The sequence below is a fragment of the Amia ocellicauda genome, chromosome 8 (assembly GCF_036373705.1).
Source record: "Amia ocellicauda isolate fAmiCal2 chromosome 8, fAmiCal2.hap1, whole genome shotgun sequence".
In the NCBI taxonomy this organism is placed as follows: Eukaryota; Metazoa; Chordata; class Actinopteri; order Amiiformes; family Amiidae; genus Amia; species Amia ocellicauda.
Window position 1 is genome coordinate 25394301 of NC_089857.1, and position 23728 is coordinate 25418028.

At 36.8% G+C, this 23728-nt stretch overlaps 1 protein-coding gene across 11 annotated transcripts in view; it reads right to left on the reverse strand.

Moving 5' to 3' along the window:
- Positions 1-390: 390 nt before the first annotated feature.
- Positions 391-23728, reverse strand: part of nedd4l (NEDD4 like E3 ubiquitin protein ligase) — a 123714-nt gene continuing 100376 nt past the window's right edge. For all 11 annotated transcript variants that reach the window (XM_066710807.1, XM_066710806.1, XM_066710805.1 and 8 more), the window contains 16 exons: positions 23256-23453; positions 20866-20943; positions 13555-13609; positions 12656-12714; positions 12463-12528; positions 11726-11955; positions 10432-10553; positions 10188-10258; positions 9612-9707; positions 9128-9201; positions 8450-8510; positions 7952-8011; positions 6840-6947; positions 3639-3735; positions 2891-2963; positions 391-2428 (listed from right to left, as the gene is read on the reverse strand). In XM_066710807.1, the coding sequence (XP_066566904.1) occupies positions 2326-2428; positions 2891-2963; positions 3639-3735; positions 6840-6947; positions 7952-8011; positions 8450-8510; positions 9128-9201; positions 9612-9707; positions 10188-10258; positions 10432-10553; positions 11726-11955; positions 12463-12528; positions 12656-12714; positions 13555-13609; positions 20866-20943; positions 23256-23453 (1551 nt within the window). In that variant the 3' untranslated portion in view covers positions 391-2325. The remainder of the gene's footprint in view (positions 2429-2890; positions 2964-3638; positions 3736-6839; positions 6948-7951; positions 8012-8449; positions 8511-9127; positions 9202-9611; positions 9708-10187; positions 10259-10431; positions 10554-11725; positions 11956-12462; positions 12529-12655; positions 12715-13554; positions 13610-20865; positions 20944-23255; positions 23454-23728) is intronic.

Genomic DNA, 23728 nt, shown 5'->3' on the forward strand with positions numbered 1-23728 from the left:
TCCACCATCCCATCAAAACTCAACAGTTCAGACTACATTTATAGGGAGTGCTTTCTGTTCCAAAATTAACATATCCAGATTTCAACAGAGGAGCTGGCGAGTGGAGGAGATTCAAGCAGCGCCTGAATTAGTTGGATTTTAGTAAAATTTGAGCTTCCTTGAGACACATCTGCTTTGATGACACCAGTTGGCAAATTCTGACCTCATTTGATTTCATACCCTAATGTGGATGCCAGTTGATGGTGTTTTTTCTTACCCCTGTAATATGGTGAATATGTTAAACATGTTTATAAAATCATGTAAATTGCCTTGGACAGACACATAGATGCATAGATAAAGGTGACCTTTTCCTTACTTTCTAGCCCAGATTAAACACATTCAGAAAGTAAATTACATTGCAAACTGCTATTATTTAATATGAGGAACTTGTTACAACATATTGTGACAGGGTAGTAAAAAGGAAAGAAAATACAGTTAGTAGTTTTCATTTGAGGAGATCAACATAATCATGCAAAGGCTTACCAGTTTACTTCTGAGCATCTTCAACCTCAATGGTTTCTAGTTTTTCCTGCTTACTAATTGTGCTGGAAGGATCCAACGGACCCAAAGGCATCCATCTATCATAATGGCATGTGAAGCACAGCTTGCCTTTCCTTACTGCTCTATTAATTTCCAACACCGTAGCCTTAGTAGAACATCTAGGGAAGCCAGCTCTCAGATATCAACATGAAACAGTTTTGACATGGTCAAATGTCCATAAAGTGGCAATGTTTATACCACTGCGTTCATGTAGTTTATTAATGCATCTTATTTAGAATCCATACATTGTGATTTTAAAGGCTTGAGGAGTTATTTAAATAACATTAAAAGAAACAAACAATATCTCTTTAAAAAAATGTTAATAATCATTTCAACAGTTTAAGGAAAGGTCACTAGGGCCCATATTGAAAACCAGGACACAGAAACCGGAGATAAAGTGAGGAAAAACAGTTTGACGGCTCATCGCCACAACTGTGTGTTTATACATTAGCAGCAGCCAAATTTACAGACAATAGATATTGCACCTGGTAAATGAGTGCACTCAAGGAATATAATCACATTCAAGTTAATGATAAAAAGATAAAAAACAAATAATAAGCGATATGACCTTAGTGGGATTGATAAAGTGCCCTTAGGTTCAGTGGTGTTAGAACAAGGCAAACATAAAATAAATGATTTGCATATAAGCAACTACTAGCTTAAATAAATAAACAATTACTGTCACAGCTTTCATATAGTTTCATTTTCATGTTTTTGTTCATTATCATTACTTCCATAACACAATACCAAGAATATTGTTAAAGCGATCTGAATGTTGTAAGAAATTAATTTACAGCATTATGAATAGGGTTAAGTCTAATAATATTTATATAATAAATGTTACTCAAACCCTTCCCACAAATGCATTTATATATTTTTAAGGGATACTGACTAAGAAAGGACAAATCCGTCTTTTTCATAATTTATGTAGTGGTTTCAAATGCATGAGAAATATCCATGCTGGTTAATGTAGCAATTCCTTTACCATATTATTAATTGCATCAAATATATGCAATTTAAATTTGAAAAGGCCTAATGTCTATGGTGCATTGTTTAAAATGGAAAACATTTAATCAGTACAAATTAACTGTTGTGATCTATAGAAAAATCTAAATCTGATTATGAACATTTAATTCCTTCTTCTTTCCATTCAAAAGAAGTTAAAAAAAATATATCCTAGTGAAAACAAAATGCCTGTGCAGTTGCTGTATGATAAAATATGAAATATTTGTGACAATGAAGACAATAGATAACCTTGACAGAGATTTCAACATCATTCCTATGGTAATCAAGAGGTGTAGTGCTAGAGCTGTAAAAGTGATCATTTCCATTCACGGCAGTTAGAAAGAATGCAAAATATTTCAAGGCCATGCCTTCATCAGCACAGTATAAATAGAAGATTTACTGAAATGTATCAGAAGTTCATTGTAAGTTGCTGTGGTGGCAATACAAATGAGTTTCCACAAAACTTCTCCAGTCTCTCAGATACTTGGAATACGAAAAGGTTGAGTAGAGATTGTTCAATGACTTATGTCACTTCACTAAAGTCCTTATCAGTGTGTTTGTGTGTGTTTGTTTGCGATATATATTATATATATATATTACATTAACATATATATATATATATACACACATCAAACGTGAAGACACTTACACACACACACACACACACACACACAGACACATACAGTTGCTCTAGTTTGGAGAGAATTGGCAGCTTGTTTTGTTGTTGTTTATTTGCTCATTTTAATCAACGCCTTCAAATCCTTGAGCATTTTCTACTGCCATGAGGAGTTTCTCCCGAAGGTCATCGAAAGATTCATAGGTTGGCAAATCCAGACGATTGAAGCTGTGGATACAAACATTACAAGTTACAGGTTATTACTCTCTGAGATACTTTGACACTTTCAGACAATCAAATTACTAAATAGAATACATGTTAAATATTGCTTGAAAAACGTAACTGCCCATCAAATAGATCTCTTTTGCGCTCCAGGTTTTATATATACATGTTGAACTATAATTGGCTGCCCATAAAAATCCTATCTACATTTTCCCCTCAGTGTCCCCTCCAAAGCCTCTGATTTCATATTCCCCTCTTCTATGTTGCATTTCGTATCATTTTATGTATTATTTTATATATTGAATAAAAATATTCAATTAAATGTTATATAGGCCTACATATATATATACACACACATACACAAAATTCTATGGTGTGTCTGACATAAATGCACTATATTCTGCCCCAGTTATAAAAAGCCTCTGGTGGCTCTCTCTGCAACTGATCAAAGCCAGGCACTAAACATACCAGGTGTGGGCCCTGGGCAGTTTTTCTGGTGTTCCCCACTGTTCAATGGTAAACAACTGAGGTCCATTGGAACCTGTGAGAAATTAGAACAAAGAATAATATCATTGTAAAGTGTAAAAAACAGCACTGTCTCCTTAGGAATGCAATAATATATATGCTGCACAGAGGCACAATGAAGAGTAATTTCACGGATAAGAACAGCACTGAAATCATAACCATATTTATCCCTTTTTTATAATACAGTAGTAATATAATTCAGAATACATGCCCCACGCCAGGACAATAAAACAAAGCAGGTTTAAAGAGCTTATAAGGATGAACAGACGTCATTATTTTATTCAGCTTAGTCATATATGAACATGTAGATAACCACATTATTTTAGAAAAGAAGAGAAACACTGTTGGATAGCTCTGGAACACGACAAAACATATATCATGCTTTTGCAATGGAAAACCTTTAAAGCAATGCAAAAACAATTCCCCTTTATTTTATTTTTATTTTTTAATTGCTGTTACATATTTCCTACTTATGTTAATAGAGGTTCATGTTATGTCAATAGGTGTGATGAATGTCTTACTTTGGTCAAAACATTCTTAAAGGAAAATTGTGGTTGTTGCCGCATGGCATCACATTGCACAACCCATTGAAATACTGTCAAACTGGCATAAACAGGGTGCATTTCTGGAAGAGCGTGCCTGCAGGAGTTAAAGAAAATATTTAAAGTTGACAAAAGGTTTTTCTTCTCACCATAGAGCTCGGCAAAACCATTCATAGGCACTCGTGATGTTCCAGTTACGAACTGAAGAAGCCGGATTCGTTTCTCAGCATCCATCAGCAACACAGCCTGCAAACAGATAACATCCCATTCATTGGAGCAGGCAGAGCTTTGAGGATGATACAGGACTGCCATATGACAGCTGAATTGTGTAATTTCTTCACTAGTAATATTGTTTCATCCTTTTTAACCCATGCCAGTGTTCTTTCTATTTTTGTAGATACTCAATGTTTATATTATTTTCTGGATTATTACATTATTAATGAAGTCCATACTAAATACTTATTCAAGCACCTTAGAGAGATGCTTAAATAAAGCCCACCTATACACACTGAAGGGAATCCTTTGAGAATGCCTGGAGAGGGTCTAGTTTCTGCAAATACCTCTATATTATTCCAACACTTCTAACTTAAAGCATGAAACAAAAAGTGAAAGTATTTTTACATTAACCCATGACGTGTTTGATCCATAAGTTCCTCAATCGTCTTATTATCTCTCATTAAGTCTTCTGAAGTTATGTGATGTTATGTAGTCTCCCAGATTTATATTTTAGAAATCATGAAAATATAAATGGTTTGTTTTATGGTTCTCATTCACATAGGACTGATGTGTTATTGTTGATCCCTATATATATAGAAGGAGAAGATAAGGCACCAGACCCATACTGCTACATAGGTGTTCCTGAAATAACCTACTGTCTTACTTTAAAATAGAAAAATAAACTCATGTTGAATTAAATATTTTTGCACTTTTTTTTGCACTTATGTTGTAAGTCGCCCTAAATAAGGGCGTCTGCCAAGAAATAATAATAATAATAATAATAATAATAATAATAATAATAATAATAAATGAAACAACCATGAAGTAATTAAACAAAAAATATGCTACAATTACATTAGAAGATATTGCAGCCTATTATGAGGAAGATAATGAAGTATTAATTTTGTACAAAACTGACCACTAAGATTAGTCGTTTTAGTTTGTTTTTTTAAGCAGCATTTGTCTACACACCTGCCCTCCTAAGAGATGAAAGTCAGTTTGGTATCAGTCCAGTAACTGATAACTGAGTGAAAGTCTTCACTGCAAGTCTATGTTCTTTGATCAGAGTAAACACTACAGGCAGATCAAACAAACTTTGATGTCAACTAGTTTCTCCCAGAAAGACATTATGTTTCTGCAATTTGTCAATACCAAATAGGCATATGTCAAAATAAAGGCTTGTATGTCCTGATGATCAGTATGGTTGTATATGTTTCCTTGGAAATTGCGTTCACATATGTAATATTATATTTCTAAGCAGTTGCCCTTATACAGAGTGACTTACAATTGTTACACTACATCACATTTTTCTTCATACAATCAGCCATTTATTTATTTATTAGTACCTTGCTCAAGGGTACAACAGCAGTGTCCCCCAAAACCAACCCTCTGCTTCAGAGTCCAGTACCCTAACCGCTAGTCCATACTGCATATTCTATTTATTAACTCGTAGATTTTTGTTTTGTAGACTTGTTTTAGCACAACTTGCAAGATTATTGATTTACTTTTAGTGGGAATCCAAAAAAGTGGACTCTGTGTTAGAGTGTAGAACATACGGATATACAAAAAGCTGTAAATACCAGAGGTCAGGGATACATTTAATCTTGAACAAGTGAAGATGCTCAGTGGCTAGAAACAACCTTGGCACAGACAAAAGTTCAGTTAAAGGGACCATTCCACTAATGTGATCAGATATCACAATGAGGTGGTAGACAACAGTTCTGTATTCCTTGCATGCAGTCAAATAACACCTTGTATTCTACACAATAATGCAAAAACTACCATGAGCTAATAGCTTATGTGATGTGTACTTGAAAATGTTTGAAGAACCAAGCGCTAAGGATAATGTTCATTTATAAACGTGAGCAAATTGTAATTAAGTAAATTCCAGCTTTACTTGTATATATATATTTTTTAATATATATTCAACACATTATATTCACATCAGACAAACATTTTCTATCTTTAAAGTACTGTGCATAGTGCTGTTAATTGTATAGCATCATATTTTTAGATCTATAATTGCTATTAAAGTTAGAATGCAGAGTTTTCATGATCATTTCAAATCTCTGATATAAAGCATGGGTTAATATCTTGTTTCCTTCAGTTAAACTCAGAATATGTCAATGAAACTCTCTCCTGCTGTACTGTTATGGTGCTGCTAGTGTGAAGATGTGTGAAGTAAATTCCTAAATCACAAAATAAAATGACTCTGAGTCCTCTACAAACGTGAGCTAATTTGATTAGCTTGCGGTAGAGCCCCAGTGAAATCTTTATTGAAGTATTTTGAATAAAAGTATATATTAATAAAACTCGGATATATGTGAAAAGGTAGTTTTTAACTACATTACCATAATTTCTTATTAATGGGTAAAATGTATATTTTTAAATGCACTGAAAGGTACTGTACATTACTCCTGACTGTAGCATCACTTCAGAACAGATATTAAGGTGAATAGTTAAAAACCTCACTGAATGTAACAATTCAAATAATAATTAAATGCAATTCAAACTGAAGAAAGGGATTCTGGCACAAGCACACTTTTCTACTGTATCCTCCAATATCCTGGATAGTTGCATTGTTTCACTGATTATAGATTATACCATAGACTGCTTCACTTCACTTGTCAGTGTGTCCATTGATATTATAAATATATGATGCTATCTGCAGATGCAGCTGTCTCCAAAATAAGGAGCCAAAATATACCATTATTAAGGATTGTTACTGATTCCAAGATCATCATAAAACACTAGCTATATACACTACCTTTAAATTCTCGTGGGACTCTAGACAAGAGAAAATGAGAGTAGGCACAACACTAGAGGGTAGGAGGCTATAGTGCGATTACACAACTAAAAGTCAAAGCTGATTTTAATTTATTAGATAAACATTCCTTCAATGGTTCAGGTACACAAAATAATAAAGTGAATGAAGAATTAAAAAGTGTATTGAGTCCTGTGAATCAAATTATAGGAAGTGATCTATTGAGGGAAAGCAAAACTGAAATGAGAGGAAGGTATAGAGAATTACAGATGCAGAAGATAACTGTTCTGGGACCTGGATTACACACTATTTAAAATATACATTATGTCACAGTATTACTGTTCCTTGACTTTCTCTAGCTGGTACTTACCTTCCAGAACCACTGGATAACAGGATGATTGGGGCAGTAGCCATTTTTGTAGACCGTATGCTGTCTCCAGTCATTGACATCTACATCCCCCAGACCGCACATCAGCAGCTGAGCAGAAGGAAAGCAAGTTGCAGGAATTCCATGCAGAATTTAACAACAACAATGCACACAACATGCTAGAGATATTCACTCAACCCTATGGAGTCTGACCAAGTTGCACCTGTATGAAGACTAAAGTTCCAGAAGTTTCTGATCTGTTCATTTGAAAATATGACTGAAATTTTAGCTACCTGGCTTCAAATGACTAATGACAAATTATTTTAGTTTTCATCAGCACTGAATTACAACCAATTTATTTGTTCCCACTTTGTGTGAATCCATGGAGAGTTATAATTCCTTCCAACGTGCTTGCAAAATTGCCCCTACAGTGCATGCAATATTTTATGTCCGAAGATTGACCAACCAAGTAACTTAAAATGACAAGCAATAAAAGTCAGTGAAACAGATACAATGAAAAGCACTATATCTTAAGTTTATTCTCTGCTGTAAGTATTAGTACTGTGTAAGTATTTTACATAAAACGTTAAAATAGAGGCTTTCCAGTTAAAAACAATGTTCTCCAAAACAAAAAAAGCAAATCAAATGTAATGTTAACTTTCTGGCCTGTAAATTCTTGGAATAAAAGGGAGAGGTACATTTTATCTAAGAACATTGCAGATTAGAATAGGAAGATGAAGGTTATACCACATCAGTGTTAATAATCACTTCCTTTTTATCATTCCGTTTTTTATAATTTTTCTAAAATCAAAGTGAAAGTGAAAAGTATACGCATATAAAAGTAATCAATATTTAAATATGGTTATTTCAATTTACCTGATTAAAAATTGAAAGCAAATCAAAACATCACAATAGTACTGGACACAGAACAGCATACACAAATCAAACCCAGCTTTATTGAAATTTATTCTGTAGAGATAATGATTTAAGAAGCAATCTGGAATCAACAGCTGTAGTAGACAATTTCAGTGTATCGTATAAATGGTTTCTTTATTTAATGTAAGATCAAGCCAATGCAATAAGGTAATTAAAAAGATGTTTTAATTAAACATTACCTCCAGCTCGTTTTCATCAAATATCTTAATCAAGTCGATAGCAATGAGTTCTGTGAATCCCTGTAAATAAAATGTAAGAATTGAATTAGATGCTTTACAGCAATTACAGAACTACTATTTGAAAACATGCACATGCCAGGTTTCATGAACTGTAAAAACAAGCATTATTTATATTCAGATAAATGAAATGCTGAGATAAAATTCTAATTCCAAAAACAAAAAATATTTCAAAAGTAGAATGAAGTTAATTATTTGTAAAAAAAATAAAAAATAAATCATAATTTTCACTTACATGGACTTTGTGTCACACTATACTATCTATGACTAAAATTGGTAAAAAATAAGAAAACCAAAGTTCTATATTTAAGAGATTTCCTACAGGCATATACAATAATGGCACAGCCCTGCCCTCTAGTGACCACAGCAACAATGGAATACTAAGCGAGTCTCACCAGCACAGGTTAATAAGCATTAAGTTATTACCACCACTCAACTCACCTCCAAAAAGGCATTCATTTGCTTCTGTACCCGGTTAACAAAACGCCACTGGATCACAAGGCTGTTAATAATAATTCAAATTGAAATTAACTGTAATTACTTATAGTAGTAGACCCTATGGAGTTTCCACTTGATAAAAATTACGATTTAATTTGAATGCTCTGACATTTCACCATAGTTGTGTGTTCATAAGAAACCACTTCATCATCATCTGAAATGTAAATGTATACCAGTGATCTCTTGTGAACACTTATGCCTTATTATATTTAAATACAATTCAATATGTAAACAATGAACTTTTCTGTGTTGTGGTTAGAAAACACATAGCCAATATAGAAGAGTGCAACCCCAGCATGGCTGTTAAAAGCAAACAACTGAGGTTCATGCTGCCATCATAATTCTGATGTGTATGCCTGCATAGTATAAACTAGGCCTAAATGGGCAAAGGAGATCTATAGTATTAGATATGCTCAAGATTATGAGTCAAGCCACTACTGCAAAATGCTTAGTACAAAGAGAGCATGTTTATTTAAGGAAGGGGTGTACTCCTGTCAGCTCGTTTCATAATTATAACATGGCTGACAAAGGAATGGACTCTGGTGGTAGCTTCTATATTAGAGTCAGATCTTTTCATTCCACCCTTGTACTTCCTGTTACTTGTAGGAACCTGAAACTCACTCAATATACTCCTTTTTGTTGTCGTTTGTCACAACCATTTCTGAGCCACTCGGTTTCAAATCCACTTGATATGTCTATGGAAAACAAAAGTAATTGTTCACTCTCAAACAGATCATAACATAAAACATTACTGCTTTCTGAAGAATCAGATTGTGAACAATCTAAACCTATTAGTATGTAAAGTAAACAAAAGCCACCTTTCATATGATGTACCCTGTATGTTTTCTGTTATTGTCTACTGATGAATTTCAGTAAATCCACGCTATACAATACATATCTAACATGCACAAGGTGATAATGGCAATGTAATTTGGGTTGTGATGACTCCATAAGTTGACACACTACTTTCTCACCTTTTCTTGTCAGTTAGAAATTAGGTGAAGGCGGGTACAGACAGAGACAAGTTGCTTTAAGTGTCTTCCCTGTACTTGGTATATTTGAACTAAACATAAAAAAGAGAACAGCATGTGTGTGTTGACTGTACCTGTCCAAAGTTGTCTTCATCAATGCAAAACCGGAGATCTAGTTCAGTAGGGTCATTCTCCAGAATCCATTTAAGGGAGTTGTAATATTCACTGTCCTAAATAAAATAAAATAAAATAAAATAAACCACTAACATCAAATATTTGTTCAGCAACATTTCAATGACTTTCAGTCATAGTCTGGTGAAGCAAAACAAAACAAAAACAAGAGAATGGCTTCAAAGTACAGCAGTACTAGGTGCTAGGAATTTTGTCTAATTCAGTATAGGACCTGCAACACTAGTCTGGAGGAAACCTGTTTCTCATCATCACTAGGTGGTGCTATATCCCTCAATTAGTTAAAACATGCTTTTATTGTTCTACAAATTGTTGTTGACAGTAAACTAAACAACATGAAACCATTATCATTAGTTACATTGCAAACCAACATTGGTACCATACATACAACTCTAGGAATCTTCTAAAGTATAACTTAATCTAAAATATTATATTTGGTAACCTACCCATGTGCCCTATGTTAAAATAATAATAAATAAGGTACACTTCACATTAGTCTTCACAATCACTGCAGCTCTTACCACTGACTCCATGTCCTTCAGTGTGATCTGCTTCCCCAACATCATCTTGTAAAAGGGTCTAATGAAGAAGCCTAAAACACAAGATAGAGTATCAATGGAAAGGTCTATATTGTTTATATATAGAGAGATAGATATAAATAATAGATATAGATAAGAACATTTGTATTGTATTACAATAATGCTGGGTTGTATGTCTCTAGGAATCCAGTTAAGAACAGTTATATGTTTAGCCTATAGAACATACCATCTAACAGCTTTCCATGGAACACGGCCATTCCTGCGACTCGACCAATGAACTTGAAGTATGAGAGATGGTCTTCATTACAGAGCCCAGAGTTGGGATTGATTTGAAGTGTATAGTTATCTCTATAAACAAGAAAAACATGATGAGGTTACACTGTGGAACAACAGACTATGTGGTAAGAAAGTTAAACGATTGGCACAGCTCTAACAGCATTATTTAAGCACAAATTACCATAAACAATGTATTACTATAATAACTTTCTATCACAGCAACAACTGTGATGTACCAACTACTCAGGATAATTTACATTTCAAGTAAAAAAATAGAGATCAAAGGATCGTAAAGGCTGAGAATTTAGAAGGCCGGTGGTTTCAGGAAGTTTTAATGAATGAGAGGAAGGCCTGAGATTGCAATAACAAAGTAGGTGTTTGCTAATTCTCAAACAAAAAAATAATACATTTTGTATTTTTGTTACTGGAGGTACAGTGACCTAGCTTCCCAATGGTGAAAGATGAATGGAAATAAAAAGCATATCAATTGATTTGTAAACTGTAATTTAAATAAAATGAAATGCATGGCATGGAAACATAACCTTTTCCATTACTTGGTAGCTATCATAGGGAAGCCATACTTCCAGTACTAGCACAGAGGGTAATTACATCTGTTTTGTACACAACCCTTGTGAATAGTACAAGGTTAGGCAATTCTAGAACATTCAATTTTGGGCAGTTTATACAGAGAGCCATGCCACATCAAATCTTCAAACCAACAAGTACATGAATCAAAATTAAAAACCCTCTTTATCTGTGAGTTTGGGCCATGTGCATCTTGCAGAGACTGATACACACAATCACACAGATGGCAATTTTTTATCAAACATGGGGACAAATTGATATTTAAAATTATTCTGTGGTTGCTTGTTTTAATATGGGAGATGTCTTTATAAAAATAAATAACACCTCTAATCTGTGGAAACAAAAGTTCAGCTTGTATGTATATCAGAAAACAGGCTCCAGTCACATATGTTGGCATGCCTTCAAGAATATAGCCTTATTTATCTGTGATTCCCAAGTGATCATGGTCTTGAATAACACTTTGCTCAGAACCACAGGCAAGGAATATAAACTCTTCAATACTCCCAATACTTCAAGTCTCCCTGCTCATCTCCTTAAAGTAGACATATGTTGGTAAAAGCAATTATGTGAAAGAAAAAGCTTCAAATACACCATATTCAGATTCTCACAGAAGTACTTTTCCCAAACATTTATTCCTTAGGTTTCCCCCTCATCCTTACGTGGCAGAGTACTCGAAGAGTCCATAATAGGGATTAAACATCTCTTTAGACAGCAGGAAGAACCACTCTCTGGCCACACCTCCATAGTCCAGGCCTTTCTCTAACTCAAACTCGATCCACAGTCTGGCCTTAAGTATGTCTGGTCTCTTCAGGGACATAATCCTACGGTATGATTCCTCAAATATGTTGTTTCTGTGAAGCTTCATTTCAAATCTGTTGGGGATATCCGCCTGTGTAAAAAGCATACAAGACACTTGTCAAACCATGACAGTGAAAACTTCTTTCAAGAAACCTTTATTGGCAAGTTTGTAACTATCTAACCACATACAAGAATATATTGGAAACAGTGGGTGTTTACACCGAATCATAAACTGATTTGATACAACTCAATAGTAGATAGCCCTTGTAGCCATTGTTTCATGTCAATAAGTGCTAGAAAGGATGCATTTAGCCTTCAGGTATTAACAACTGTACTGAACTTGTTAATTAAGTTGATTTCAAATGTTTCCATTTTTTTTATTTGTGAAAATTAGTTACAAGTGAATTGGCCAATTCTGGTGTTCTCTCTGCCCCAATTTGCACATGATACTCTGCTCCCTTCACTGGCTACCAATCTCAGCTTGCATCCAGCTCAAGACTTTGGCTCTTACCAACAGTTGTCTCTACCAGACTGAGCAGAGCAATTCCTCACTCCTCATTTAGTGCAACTGAACATAATTAGCATGCAAAATACTCACCGGTTTCTTTAACTTCTTCCTAAAGTAGTCATATTTCTGCTTAAATTCTCTGGAATATGGCACAGCCTAAAAAGAAAGAATTATATATATATATATATATATAATTCTGTAATAAAAATGTACCTACTTAGGTAAATGTTCTGCTTTGGTTATGGCTAACTTTTCCGGATTGAAGAAAATAACTGTTACTTACTGGCCCAGTGATGGCTGGATTCTGCAGTCTAGGGTCCTCCCACTGCGTGTTTTTAGAATCTTTTAAAAATATATATAATAATTAGGACAGTTTGACATCTTATCATACATTAATAGATACATATCATATCATATCATAAAAATGATCATGATTACATGTAAATACAACTCTGTTGCATGAGACAGCTGGTGTGCACATAGCAGAATTACTAATTGAAAAGCATGAGCTCTGTGCCGGCTGTGCTAGCAAGGGTAAATATACCCTTCAGATGTTCTTTACTCATTCTCAATGGTTTTGTCATGCCTGTTTGAAAGACTCTTATTGGTATGGTTCCTGCTCACCAACAAAGGTCACCACATATCTCTAATATTACCAATTTTGAATCTTTGTACTGAAACAATTTATTAAAAAAAAAAAAAAAAAAAAGATTAACAAACCATTTAAATTACTAGCTGAAGCTTCAAAGGCTGTGGCAATGTTGTCCCCTTAAACTACCATGATATTTTCTACCAATTGCCATTATTTTGTAGAGTATATAAAGATACATTCAAATTGCATTGAAGACATTTTGAAATTTACACTCAGATACCACACCTGGTTCCAAATTACTGATATTCACTGGATAGAGTATATGGACAGACCATGGACATTCAAACTGCTGTTTGCAGGCATACCTCCGGGCACCTAAGCCCCACAGGCCTAAATGAGCATTCGGCTTTGCCGAAAGTTGGCTTAAGATCTGTAAAAGTCAAGTAAATCTGTTTTTTTCCCACAGGCCTGCATTTCAATTGGTACAGATGTATCTTGGATTAAGACAGAAACCACAAACATGTAATTAAAAATAAACTTTTAAAAATATAAACAAATTATGAAAAATACATTAAAAGCATTTCATTTACTGTGGTCTATGTAGAAAGTTCTTCCATCTGCATGAACTCTCTCCTCCCAGCCAGGCTAACACAGAAGAAAAAAACATTGTGTTATGACAGCAAAACACAGAAACAAGCACAGCAATGGTAGAACAGAGCTTGACACACTTTTATAGTCCAATACAGAGCTGGTTAGTTGAAGCCTGAGATTTGACAGTCACTGGATCTTTGACGAGCTTCTGCAGTTTGATAAGTGAAGGGAAATCTTGGGGAAAGCCCTTTGTGTGAAACTGTACCATTGATTAGAAGGTTGCACTCGCATGCAGCACACGGCAAGACATTTTATTCTGGTGACGGGTTCCCTGAATCAGTTTAATTAAGCCCAGAGAAAAATGTTGTTCTTTAGTCTGTGGTAATATCTGTCGAAAATTCTAAGAACAAATTAGTGCTGTATTGTAAGTGGTTTGGGGGGTTCCTCCGATAAATGGGCAAAAAAACAGCGATGGGAGACAATCCATGCCAAACAAGAGAGTGCACTCTGCAGGCATTTGGCAAGCAGTGGTGGATAGCGAGCCCGCAATTTCTTTTGCACCAACCTCTTCTAGCAGTTTCTGCCAAAAGACACAGTGCATTAGACGTCCCACGCCATGAAATAAAAACAAAAACAAACAAACAAAAAAAAAAAAGACACCACTGGCCCATGTTATTTTGCCAATTCTGCTTTGGATTCAGTTGAAACTATGCACAATATATATATATATATATACATATGTATTAAAATCCCCAGGTAGGTAGATATTAACCATTGCTAACTTTTAATGAGAACACAGCATCTTATTTACATCTGCATTTTCAAACACAGACTAGGTGCTAAATTCCACAATGATAATGCTTTGGATTTCTTAAATGTGTGAGTCGTATGTTCTTAATATAGCAAGCCAAATTCTCAGAGACCCCTGCTCTGATCATCAGAAACATAAATAATTGTAAAATACAAAAGGTATATACATACCTTGACTAGTATTACATTCAAAATTTAACAAAGTCAGTTTTTTTTTTTTACGCCACGTAGGATTATCAATGTAATTGTTCTGTAAAAATCACAATACTGCTGTAGTTATGATGTAAGGTGAATAAAAAGAGTTTTCTTTCGAGTTAGAAGCACTGCCCAAGGGTGAGGGGTTTCAGGGCGCATTCGCTGGAATGTATCAAAGACATTTGTCTATCAAAGCTGCCATTGGCCCCTGTGCCCATCACTCAAACAGGACCCATCCACTTCCTGTTTGTATAAAAGGTGACGTCTGCACAGAGACTTCCTCTTTTTGCCCTGCGCCTTCGTTTGACAAGACAGTTGAGAGCCTCTGTGAATTAATAAAAAAAAAAAACGCTCACGTTGTTCTCAACACCAGGGGCCAGTTGCATAAACATAGACTAAGTCTTTGTTTAAGTATAATTATAAGTCCTACTAACGACAGACACTCAGTTAAGACCGCTGCATAAGACAGTCTTTCCTTAGACTGGTCGAAGACTGGTCTTACTTAGTCAATCGCACATTGCATTCTGGGAATTTTAAGACACCTGAAGAAAAAAAAAATGGCGGACATTTCTCTAACGGTGATAATCCCAGTTAATTTAAAATCTATGCTAGTTATTGAAATATAATGCAGAGAAATGTATAATTTGGTAGCCATTTTCGTAAACTTTCCCTAATGTATTCAAACACAAGCCATGGGATAAAATTAAAAAGTTAACATCGTCAAGCTGCTGTGTGTGCGCTGTGCGGTCTGTAAAAGACGTGAGAAACTATTAAATAATATGCTAATTTAAGAGGAAACACCCATGTACTAAACTCAGCACAGAGTTTATTATTATTATTATTATTATTATTATTATTTATTCCTTTGCCAGATGCCCTTATCCAGGGTAACTTAGGCTAAATACAGTACTAAATTACTAAATCAGACATAATACAAATTAATGTTTTGAAATGACAGAAGTGCAGGTAAAATAAAGAGTTGGTTATTGAAGTATGTGGGGAGCAGTCTTGATGATTGTGGAGATTGCTGTGTGCGAGACAGTGGGGTGTCTGAGCCAGCGGGAGGCTCCGCCTGCCTGTCAGCATCAGTGACTGTCACTGTCACTGTCACTCACGCCAGCGGTTTCAATTGAAAGATAAGACTTAAGCAAGTTAGCCTGGGAGTGAGGAAGTCTAATGGTTTAGACCAGTCTAATACAGTTTTATGCAACCGGCCCCAGGATACTTGCTGCGCAGGCACCCCTCGTGTCAATTCCACAATCTCAACGCTGGTGTCTTTGGCCCCCTGCCCTGCGACGCCAAGGTACCTGTCTTGTCCTAACAGACAGTACAGGGTCACTGAGGCAATGCTCCACCAAGCATATAAGGATAAAGTCCCTACTGGCCCTCTATATTGCTCAGCTGGCAGAGGCCCCGGATGCGAGGCCCTCAACTTCGGGGGCCCTACAGCCTACTGGGGAGTTGGTTGCAGAGGCAGACTTGCTGGTCGCCATTGCCTCACCAGCAGGCAGTTGCCTACCCAGGCCTCCAGCGAACCGCAGCAAGAGAATGGGTAGCGGACCCCCGCCCACCCCAGCTCCCACGCCATGGCCCTGAAGCATTCCGGGCAGCATGAGGGATTCTATTCTCCATACTTCCTAGTGTCCAAGAAAGATGGAGGTTTCTGCCCCATCTTGGACCTGAAGTACCTGAATCACCACCTCAATGTAGGTGTTGCGTTTCAAGATGCTCATCCTGCGCGCCATGTCTCAGGCTATCAAGCCTGGAGACTGGTTCACCTTGGTGGATTAGAAAGATGTCTACTTTCACATCTCCATTCCGCAGGCGCTCAGGAAGTTTCTCCGCTTCGCCTTCGAAGGCTGAGTGTATGAGTTTGCCGTTCTCCCAAAAGCTCCCTCTACGAGGTTGCAGTACTCCTACCACTGGCAAACTTTTCAAATTTGGTCTTAGCAGAAGTCTCATATCCCAGTTAATTGCCACATACAGTGAAGGTGTCTTTTATACAGGTAACGAGCTGAGATTAGGAGCACTCTCTTAAAGGGAGCGCTCCTAATCTCAGCTCCTTACCTGTATAAAAGACACCTGTCCACAGAAGCAATCATTCAATCAGATTCCAAACTCTCCACCATGGCCAAGACCAAAGAGCTGTCCAAGGATGTCAGGGACAAGATTGTAGACCTACACAAGGCTGGAATGGGCTACAAGACCATCGCCATGCAGCTTGGTGGGAAGGTGACAACAGTTGGTGCGATTATTCGCAAATGGAAGAAACACAAAATAACTGTCAGTCTCCCTCGGTCTGGGGCTCCATGCAAGATCTCCCCTCGTGGAGTTTCAATGATCATGACAACAGTGAGGAATCATCCCAGAACTACACGGGAGGATCTTGTTAATGATCTCAAGGCAGCTGGGACCATAGTCACCAAGAAAACAATTGGTAACACACTACGCTGTGAAGGACTGAAATCCTGCAGCGCCCGCAAGGTCCCCCTGCTCAAGAAAGCACATGTACAGGCCCATCTGAAGTTTGCCAACATCTGAATGATTCAGAGGAGAACTGGGTGAAAGTGTTGTGGTCAGATGAGACCAAAATCAAGCTCGGGTCGTGGATGGGTATTTCAGCATGACAATGACCCAAAATACACAGCCAAGGCAATAAAGGAGTGGCTCAAGAAGAAGCACATTAAGGTCCTGGAGTGGCCTAGCCAGTCTCCAGACCTTAATCCCATAGAAAATCTGTGGAGGGAGCTGAAGGTTCGAGTTGCCAAACGTCAGCCTCGAAACATTAATGACTTGGAGAGGATCTGCAAAGAGGAGTGGGACAAAATCCCTCCTGAGATGTGTGCAAAACTGGTGGCTAACTACAAGAAACGTCTGACCTCTGTGATTGCCAACAAGGGTTTTGCCACCAAGTACTAAGTCGAAGGGGTCAAATACTTATTTCCCTCATTAACATGCAAATCAATTTATAACTTTTTTGAAATGTGTTTTTCTGGATTTTTTTGTTGTTATTCTGTCTCTCACTGTTAAAATACACCTACCATTAAAATTATAGACTGATCATTTCTTTGTCAGTGGGCAAACGTACAAAATCAGCAGGGGATCAAATACTTTTTTCCCCCACTGTAGGTGTCATTCTGCAATTCCTGCAGGGTTTATTTCTCAAGGTTTATTTGGCCACCATCTCCTCATGTCATCAGGATTGATGCTAAGCCTCCACACTCAGATTTTTTGGCATCGTAGTTTCTGAAAGGTGCGCGCAGACTGCGGCCTACCTGCGCCCCTTCCCTGCCCGCGTGGTGCTTTGATGTAGTGCTAGACGTGCTTTCCAAGGCCTCGTTTGAGCCCCTGCTATCAGTTGACCTCAGATTAGTGTCACTGAAGATGCCATTTTTGTTGGCAGTCATGTCTGCAAAATGCATGAGTGAGTTGCACGCCCTGTCCGTTCACCCTACAGGCCTACTGAGTTGATGACTTTCCATCCTCCTCCCTTCTCTTCAGAGGAGTAGAGTAGGCTACACCTGTTGTGCCTGGTGCGGGCTCTCAGGTGCTACTTGGAGCGCACCAAGGACATTCGGCACTTGGACCAATTGTATGTGTCCTACGGAGCACAGATGCGGGGCCAGGTGCTTTCAAAGCAGCGCCTCTCGCACTGGATTGTGGACACCAGTATCACGGCCTATGAGTTGGATGGAGCCCCTGTGACTGAAGACCTGGTGGCCCACTCGACTCAAGGTGTAGCCACGTCGTGGGCCCTTTTTCAAGGTGCCCCACTGGCAGACATCTGTGCGGCTGTGAGTTGTGTCTCACCGCACACCTTTGTTCGGTTCCACATGCTGGACATGACCATGACGGGGCCAGTTCCTTGTATTGGGAATGCGGTGTTGGCTTCAGTTGAGCCTCAGTAGCCTATCAGGCATTGGCACCTGGCTTTTCCTTCCCTGTCTGCCCCTGCTGAGCATGCTTGGAGAAGCGATGCAGAACCGTTTCCCTTCCTACCGGACTGTGACTTGTATATAGGTAATTCTATAGGCGGAAGAGCATGTGTTTTTCACACCTGTACCCTGTCATTGTACAAAGTTCCTTTGTCAGCAGGCCTGTGGCCTTGCCCAGCTATGCTAGTGATGCTGAGGGCCGCTGCTGCTGTGTTCAGCGGGAGGCTTTTGAGTTTATTCGTGACCCGCTGTGTATATAGTTAATTTATTACTGACATCAGCCCTGCTAATAGAGCAGGAAGCCAGTTTTACTAGGCTTTGCGGAAGGCACAAGGATTCTTGTTGCCCTGTGGATACACCATTCTTTATTTCTTCCCAGTTCAGCATGACTGCGGGTCTTCGTGTCTGGGTAACCTAGATGTGGCTTCTATCATAGAGTTGGTACAGTTCCTAGTAGGTACGCCTTGGGGCAGGCTCTCTTACCAGCTCGCTGCCTCCTCCCTTGAGACGGTTTGGTTATACTGTAACCCCTCCCCCTTGGGCAGTGCTTCTAACTCAAAAGATAACGATAGGTTGCTAATGCAACCGTGGTTATCTGAGAAAAGAATCACTGCCCAAGGGTTGCAAGGTCGCGCGGGAGTTCTAGCTCCCGGCAAAAAGAGGAAGTCTCTGTGCAGACATCACCTTTTATACAAACAGGAAGTGGAAGAGTGTTGTTTGAGTGACGGGTATAAGGGCCAACGGCAGCTTTAGATAGACAAATGTCTTCGATATGTTCCAGCGAATGCACACTGAAATCCCTCCCCCTTGGGCAGTGCTTCTTTTCTCAGACAACCACAGTTGCATTCGCAACCTATTGTTATGAAATATCAACAGAAATCGAACTCTTTTTAAGGATGCATGTTGATCCTGAAAGCATGCAATAATACATTTATTCAATTAAGCTTTGTGATGCACAAAGTATTTTTTATTGCTGGGATCTATGCTTGAAATGGCTGATGGTGTTGCTATCGTGATACTGTTGTCATATATCTTTGTTATGCATTTATGCTTTTAAAAGGTATTGTATAAATATGATCTTAATAATGGGCACATAATCCATACATGAAAATATTAAACATGATTAGGAAATAATTATATGAATACTTTAAGGTCATGTGATTTCACATGTAGCCCATAGATACTGAATTCCACAACTTCAATCTGTTAGCAAGCTGTGCATAGTATAAATGCCTAATTGTGGATATTTAAAGCAATTTCACTGCTTTTTAGCCTTTAAGGACCAAACAGTACTGATTTTCAATGGGACGAATTTGAGCTCTGTGATAAATATACAAATAACAAGGATTTCAACATAACACAATCATAAAGTACTTTCTTGCCCAGTCATCTGGAAGCCAGTCAAGAGAGGAGAACAAAGAAATAATCTACTACTTCTTTAAACAGAGTAGGTTAAATATATGTATTTAGCGCATAACAAATGCTTACTCACTGCTTACTTTTCTGTATATTCTGCATTATTTTTGGTTTGTTTTCAATAAGATGCATTTGCCATACTAACTATGCATTTGGCTCTTCAGCCTACCTATGTTTTTTGAAACAGCACTCTTTCAAATCCTATAATTTAACTTCCAAAAAAGGTTTGAGGTTTTTTTTTTCTGGAACAGGTCTCAAACTATGTTAACAAATGATTGGGAAAATGTGGTGGAAACAAATCAGGGAACAAATGTAATACAAAATATATTCATTTAGATTTCAAATGCTATCATTTCAGAAGCTTTACTGCAAGACAATATAATGATCCTCTGCTGTCCTGATCATTATTAACACAGGAAAATCTCAATTAAAGGCTGATTACTACTATATATACTATATATTCTTTTTTGGTAGAATAATTAGTTCACACCCATTGGCAGGCTTGCTATCTCAAATTCACAGAAGATATTTCTGAAACAATTAGCAGAAGGATAGGGGATAGTGCTTACACTTTTTATCTTATTTATTTATGTTAGTCTTTGCGACAGAAGGTGGAAATCAATTAGCAGGGGTGAAATTCAGCATTATTTCTATTCTTTCCTTGCAGTGTTTTTTCCTGCGCTAGTCAAAGAAACCTGAAGATTATTACCCTCACATTTGCACATATGAAAAAAATAAATATGATCTATTCTACTCTTAGTTGTTATGAAGATATCTGAAAACAGTTACATTTCCATTAAAATTAAAATAAAACATGTAATTTTGAAACAAAATACTTAAACATAGTTGGAAACACCTACAGATATCAAATATCTGGTTATTATTGGTCCTTAAGTGGGTTATGGTTTTCACTTGACCTAAATTGGATTATTGCTTTATGTAACTCATACTCACAGGAAGAGGGCCTAGGTCACCTGGTTCCAAAGATGCTTTTGTCCTCATATGGACTGGATACTTTAAGCGTGGATCTTCCTGTAAAGCAAAATGTTTATGAAATGAATGTTATTGAATGTAAATAATAACTACTAAGTAATAAGTAATAACTACTTTAAATAAAATATGTAACATATTTCATAGTTCAGTTTATTTAACAAAATAATTTATAAAGACAATACTCTTATTACATTTATTTTTTACTAATATTTCAATTTTTCTATGTGTACACAGCAACCAGCAAGCACACCCTTCTGCACTGAATTTGACGATTGGCATTGCGAGGTGGTGGGATTCATGCTTTTGAAAATCTTGTGCTCTAATATTTTGAGAAAATTATATATTTTTTAAAATACCCACTAGGTAAGCATCCTTCTTGGACCTCTCAATTTTTTAAATTCTTCTATGTATTGTGTGTAAAGCAGAAAACAAATAACTATATAAACAGAAAAGGAGAAAAAAAAATAATTCAGGAGCTCCTTAAATAAAAATGTTAAAATGATTAGCCATTTCCAAATGCTTATAAAAATACATTTTTTCTACTTCTTTTCAACATATTCTGTAAACATATTGACAAAAAATGAGTTTATTTTTACCATATCCTATGACAAACATGTTTAGCACTGCCATTCATTTCTGAGTACCTGCAGGCAGCTGTAGTGACAGATATTTTAAGCTTCATATTTGTTGATCTGATCATGCTGGTTGCAAAGATTCCTTCAATAAAGTTGGTTTTGCACTGACAGACATACCACTTAAATCTGTGACACCTTTCAAAATTACACCTTTCATCTCAACTTAAAGCAGCAGTTACAAAGAAATGTACACTCATTTTTTTGTTAAATCAAACATGTACAGCTTATTTAAATCCCGATCTACTTGTTTATACGCTAAATTTAATTTTTCCACTGCTGCCCCCTGCAGCGGTGTGACAGGGTGGGTACATGTGCCGAAAAGTTAATGTTCTTTTGTTTTGTACTGTGTCTGGGATTATGAATAGAATTTAAAAAAGAAACTGCTATATGTGTTTTCAACACCAGGTGTCCTAATAGTATTCTGAAAGTAAATAAGGAACTATATTGTTGTCACAGTTTGCAGACATTGCCTTACTACTGAAAATGCAGTTTCTATTGCTTATATATTTAAAGCATTTCAAATTAAATACAAATAAAAAAAACTGTGCTATTCAGGCTGAAAAAGTAAAGGCATAATGCTGAGTGCTATTAAAAACTACTTGAATGACAATTCAAATGTGTTGCCTAACAGCCTGGAACTAAAATAGAGTTTAATTCCAGTGTTAGAGGTGCTTCCACCAAGTAATAACTCAGGTGGATGGATTTATACATAAAAAAAATTACATTGAAAATAAAACCTTTTTCCCCTTAACAGTGTGGAGTATGGTGTGTAGACAGGATGGAACACAATAAAAAGTTTCTATTGACGCTGTATGTATGTGCAGTTGAAAGGAAATCTACCCATTTGCCTAAAGAGAAAAGTATGGATTTGAACCCTGGACCCTAAATGAAAAAAATATTACAGAAACTGAGGATGACACAAATAAGCATGGGAAGATGTATGCTTGGAATTAGACAATGTACAAAAATAAATAAAAGGCTCTCAGAACAAACCAAAATATGTTACATCACAAAGAGTGAAAATGTCAAAATGGCAATGGGCCAGACATGTTGCATGGAGAATAGATTAAAGATGGACAAATTAAGCTATCAAATGGATCCCAAAGAGTTTAAAAAATACCTGGAAGAAAACCACATAAAAGATGGGTAGATGAAATCAAACTTTGCGGCCGTGACATGTAAACATACGGGCTGATGGTGATGAAATGCTATATATAACTAAATAAATATAGCGAGCAGGTTAAGGTTGTTGACAATTATTTTAGCAATAAGGCAGTTGCGCATGTATACAATTCAGCAAAAAATTGTTATATTTAAGAAAGTAATTGAAGTATTTCTAAAAAAAAACCAATTTATTCCAAATAGGCAATAAAACTTTACTTAACCTTTTAAATTACTTTCAGTCCATTCACCAGCCTATTATCTGCCCATGTTTCTGCATTCCTGTTTGTTTTACTGCAGACCACCATTCTGTAAATTTCTTTCATATGCAATAGCATTCAGAGGAAACAAAACATGAACAAACTGTCCAAAGCCAGCAACAATCATTCAAGGTTTATTATGTAAATATCTATCACAGGAGTTCCTACTTGAATATACAATTTTAAGCTTCTACAAAATGTATCAATCAATATTGGATTACATGGATCACATTTACAATGATACAAAAGCATGTTATTTTTTTCTGTGAATGGACTTAAATTAAAAGAGACATACCCAGGTAGTGGTTCTTGTGTTGTGGTCAATAAAGAAGGGCCTTCCATTGGGGGCTATCCTCATCTCCCAGCCAGGGGGGAGGAAGCTCTGTGCGGTTTTGTGTTGGGTCTTGGGGGAGCTGTAGGGGGAGGGCTGGGGAGATTGCGGGTTGGAGAATGTGTCTTTCACTGCACGCCGAACTTGCACGCTGTTTGCCCCCTGGAATACCAAAACAACCCCACATTTATATTCTCCTCATGAAAAAACTATAAACCCGATCAACTACAAGCCAGTTTGGTTATATACTATGCTTTTGTAAAACATAGGGCTTCCACCTGTTATATATTTAAAGGAATCATTCCTTAGTTGATGGTACAATAGGGAGTTTAATTTTCAGTGAAAACAGAAGGTATTCTATTACTTATTCTGCCACAGCTACCACTCTTTTGGAGTCATTTGGTTAAATATCTGTAATGGGATGTCTGAGGCTGAGT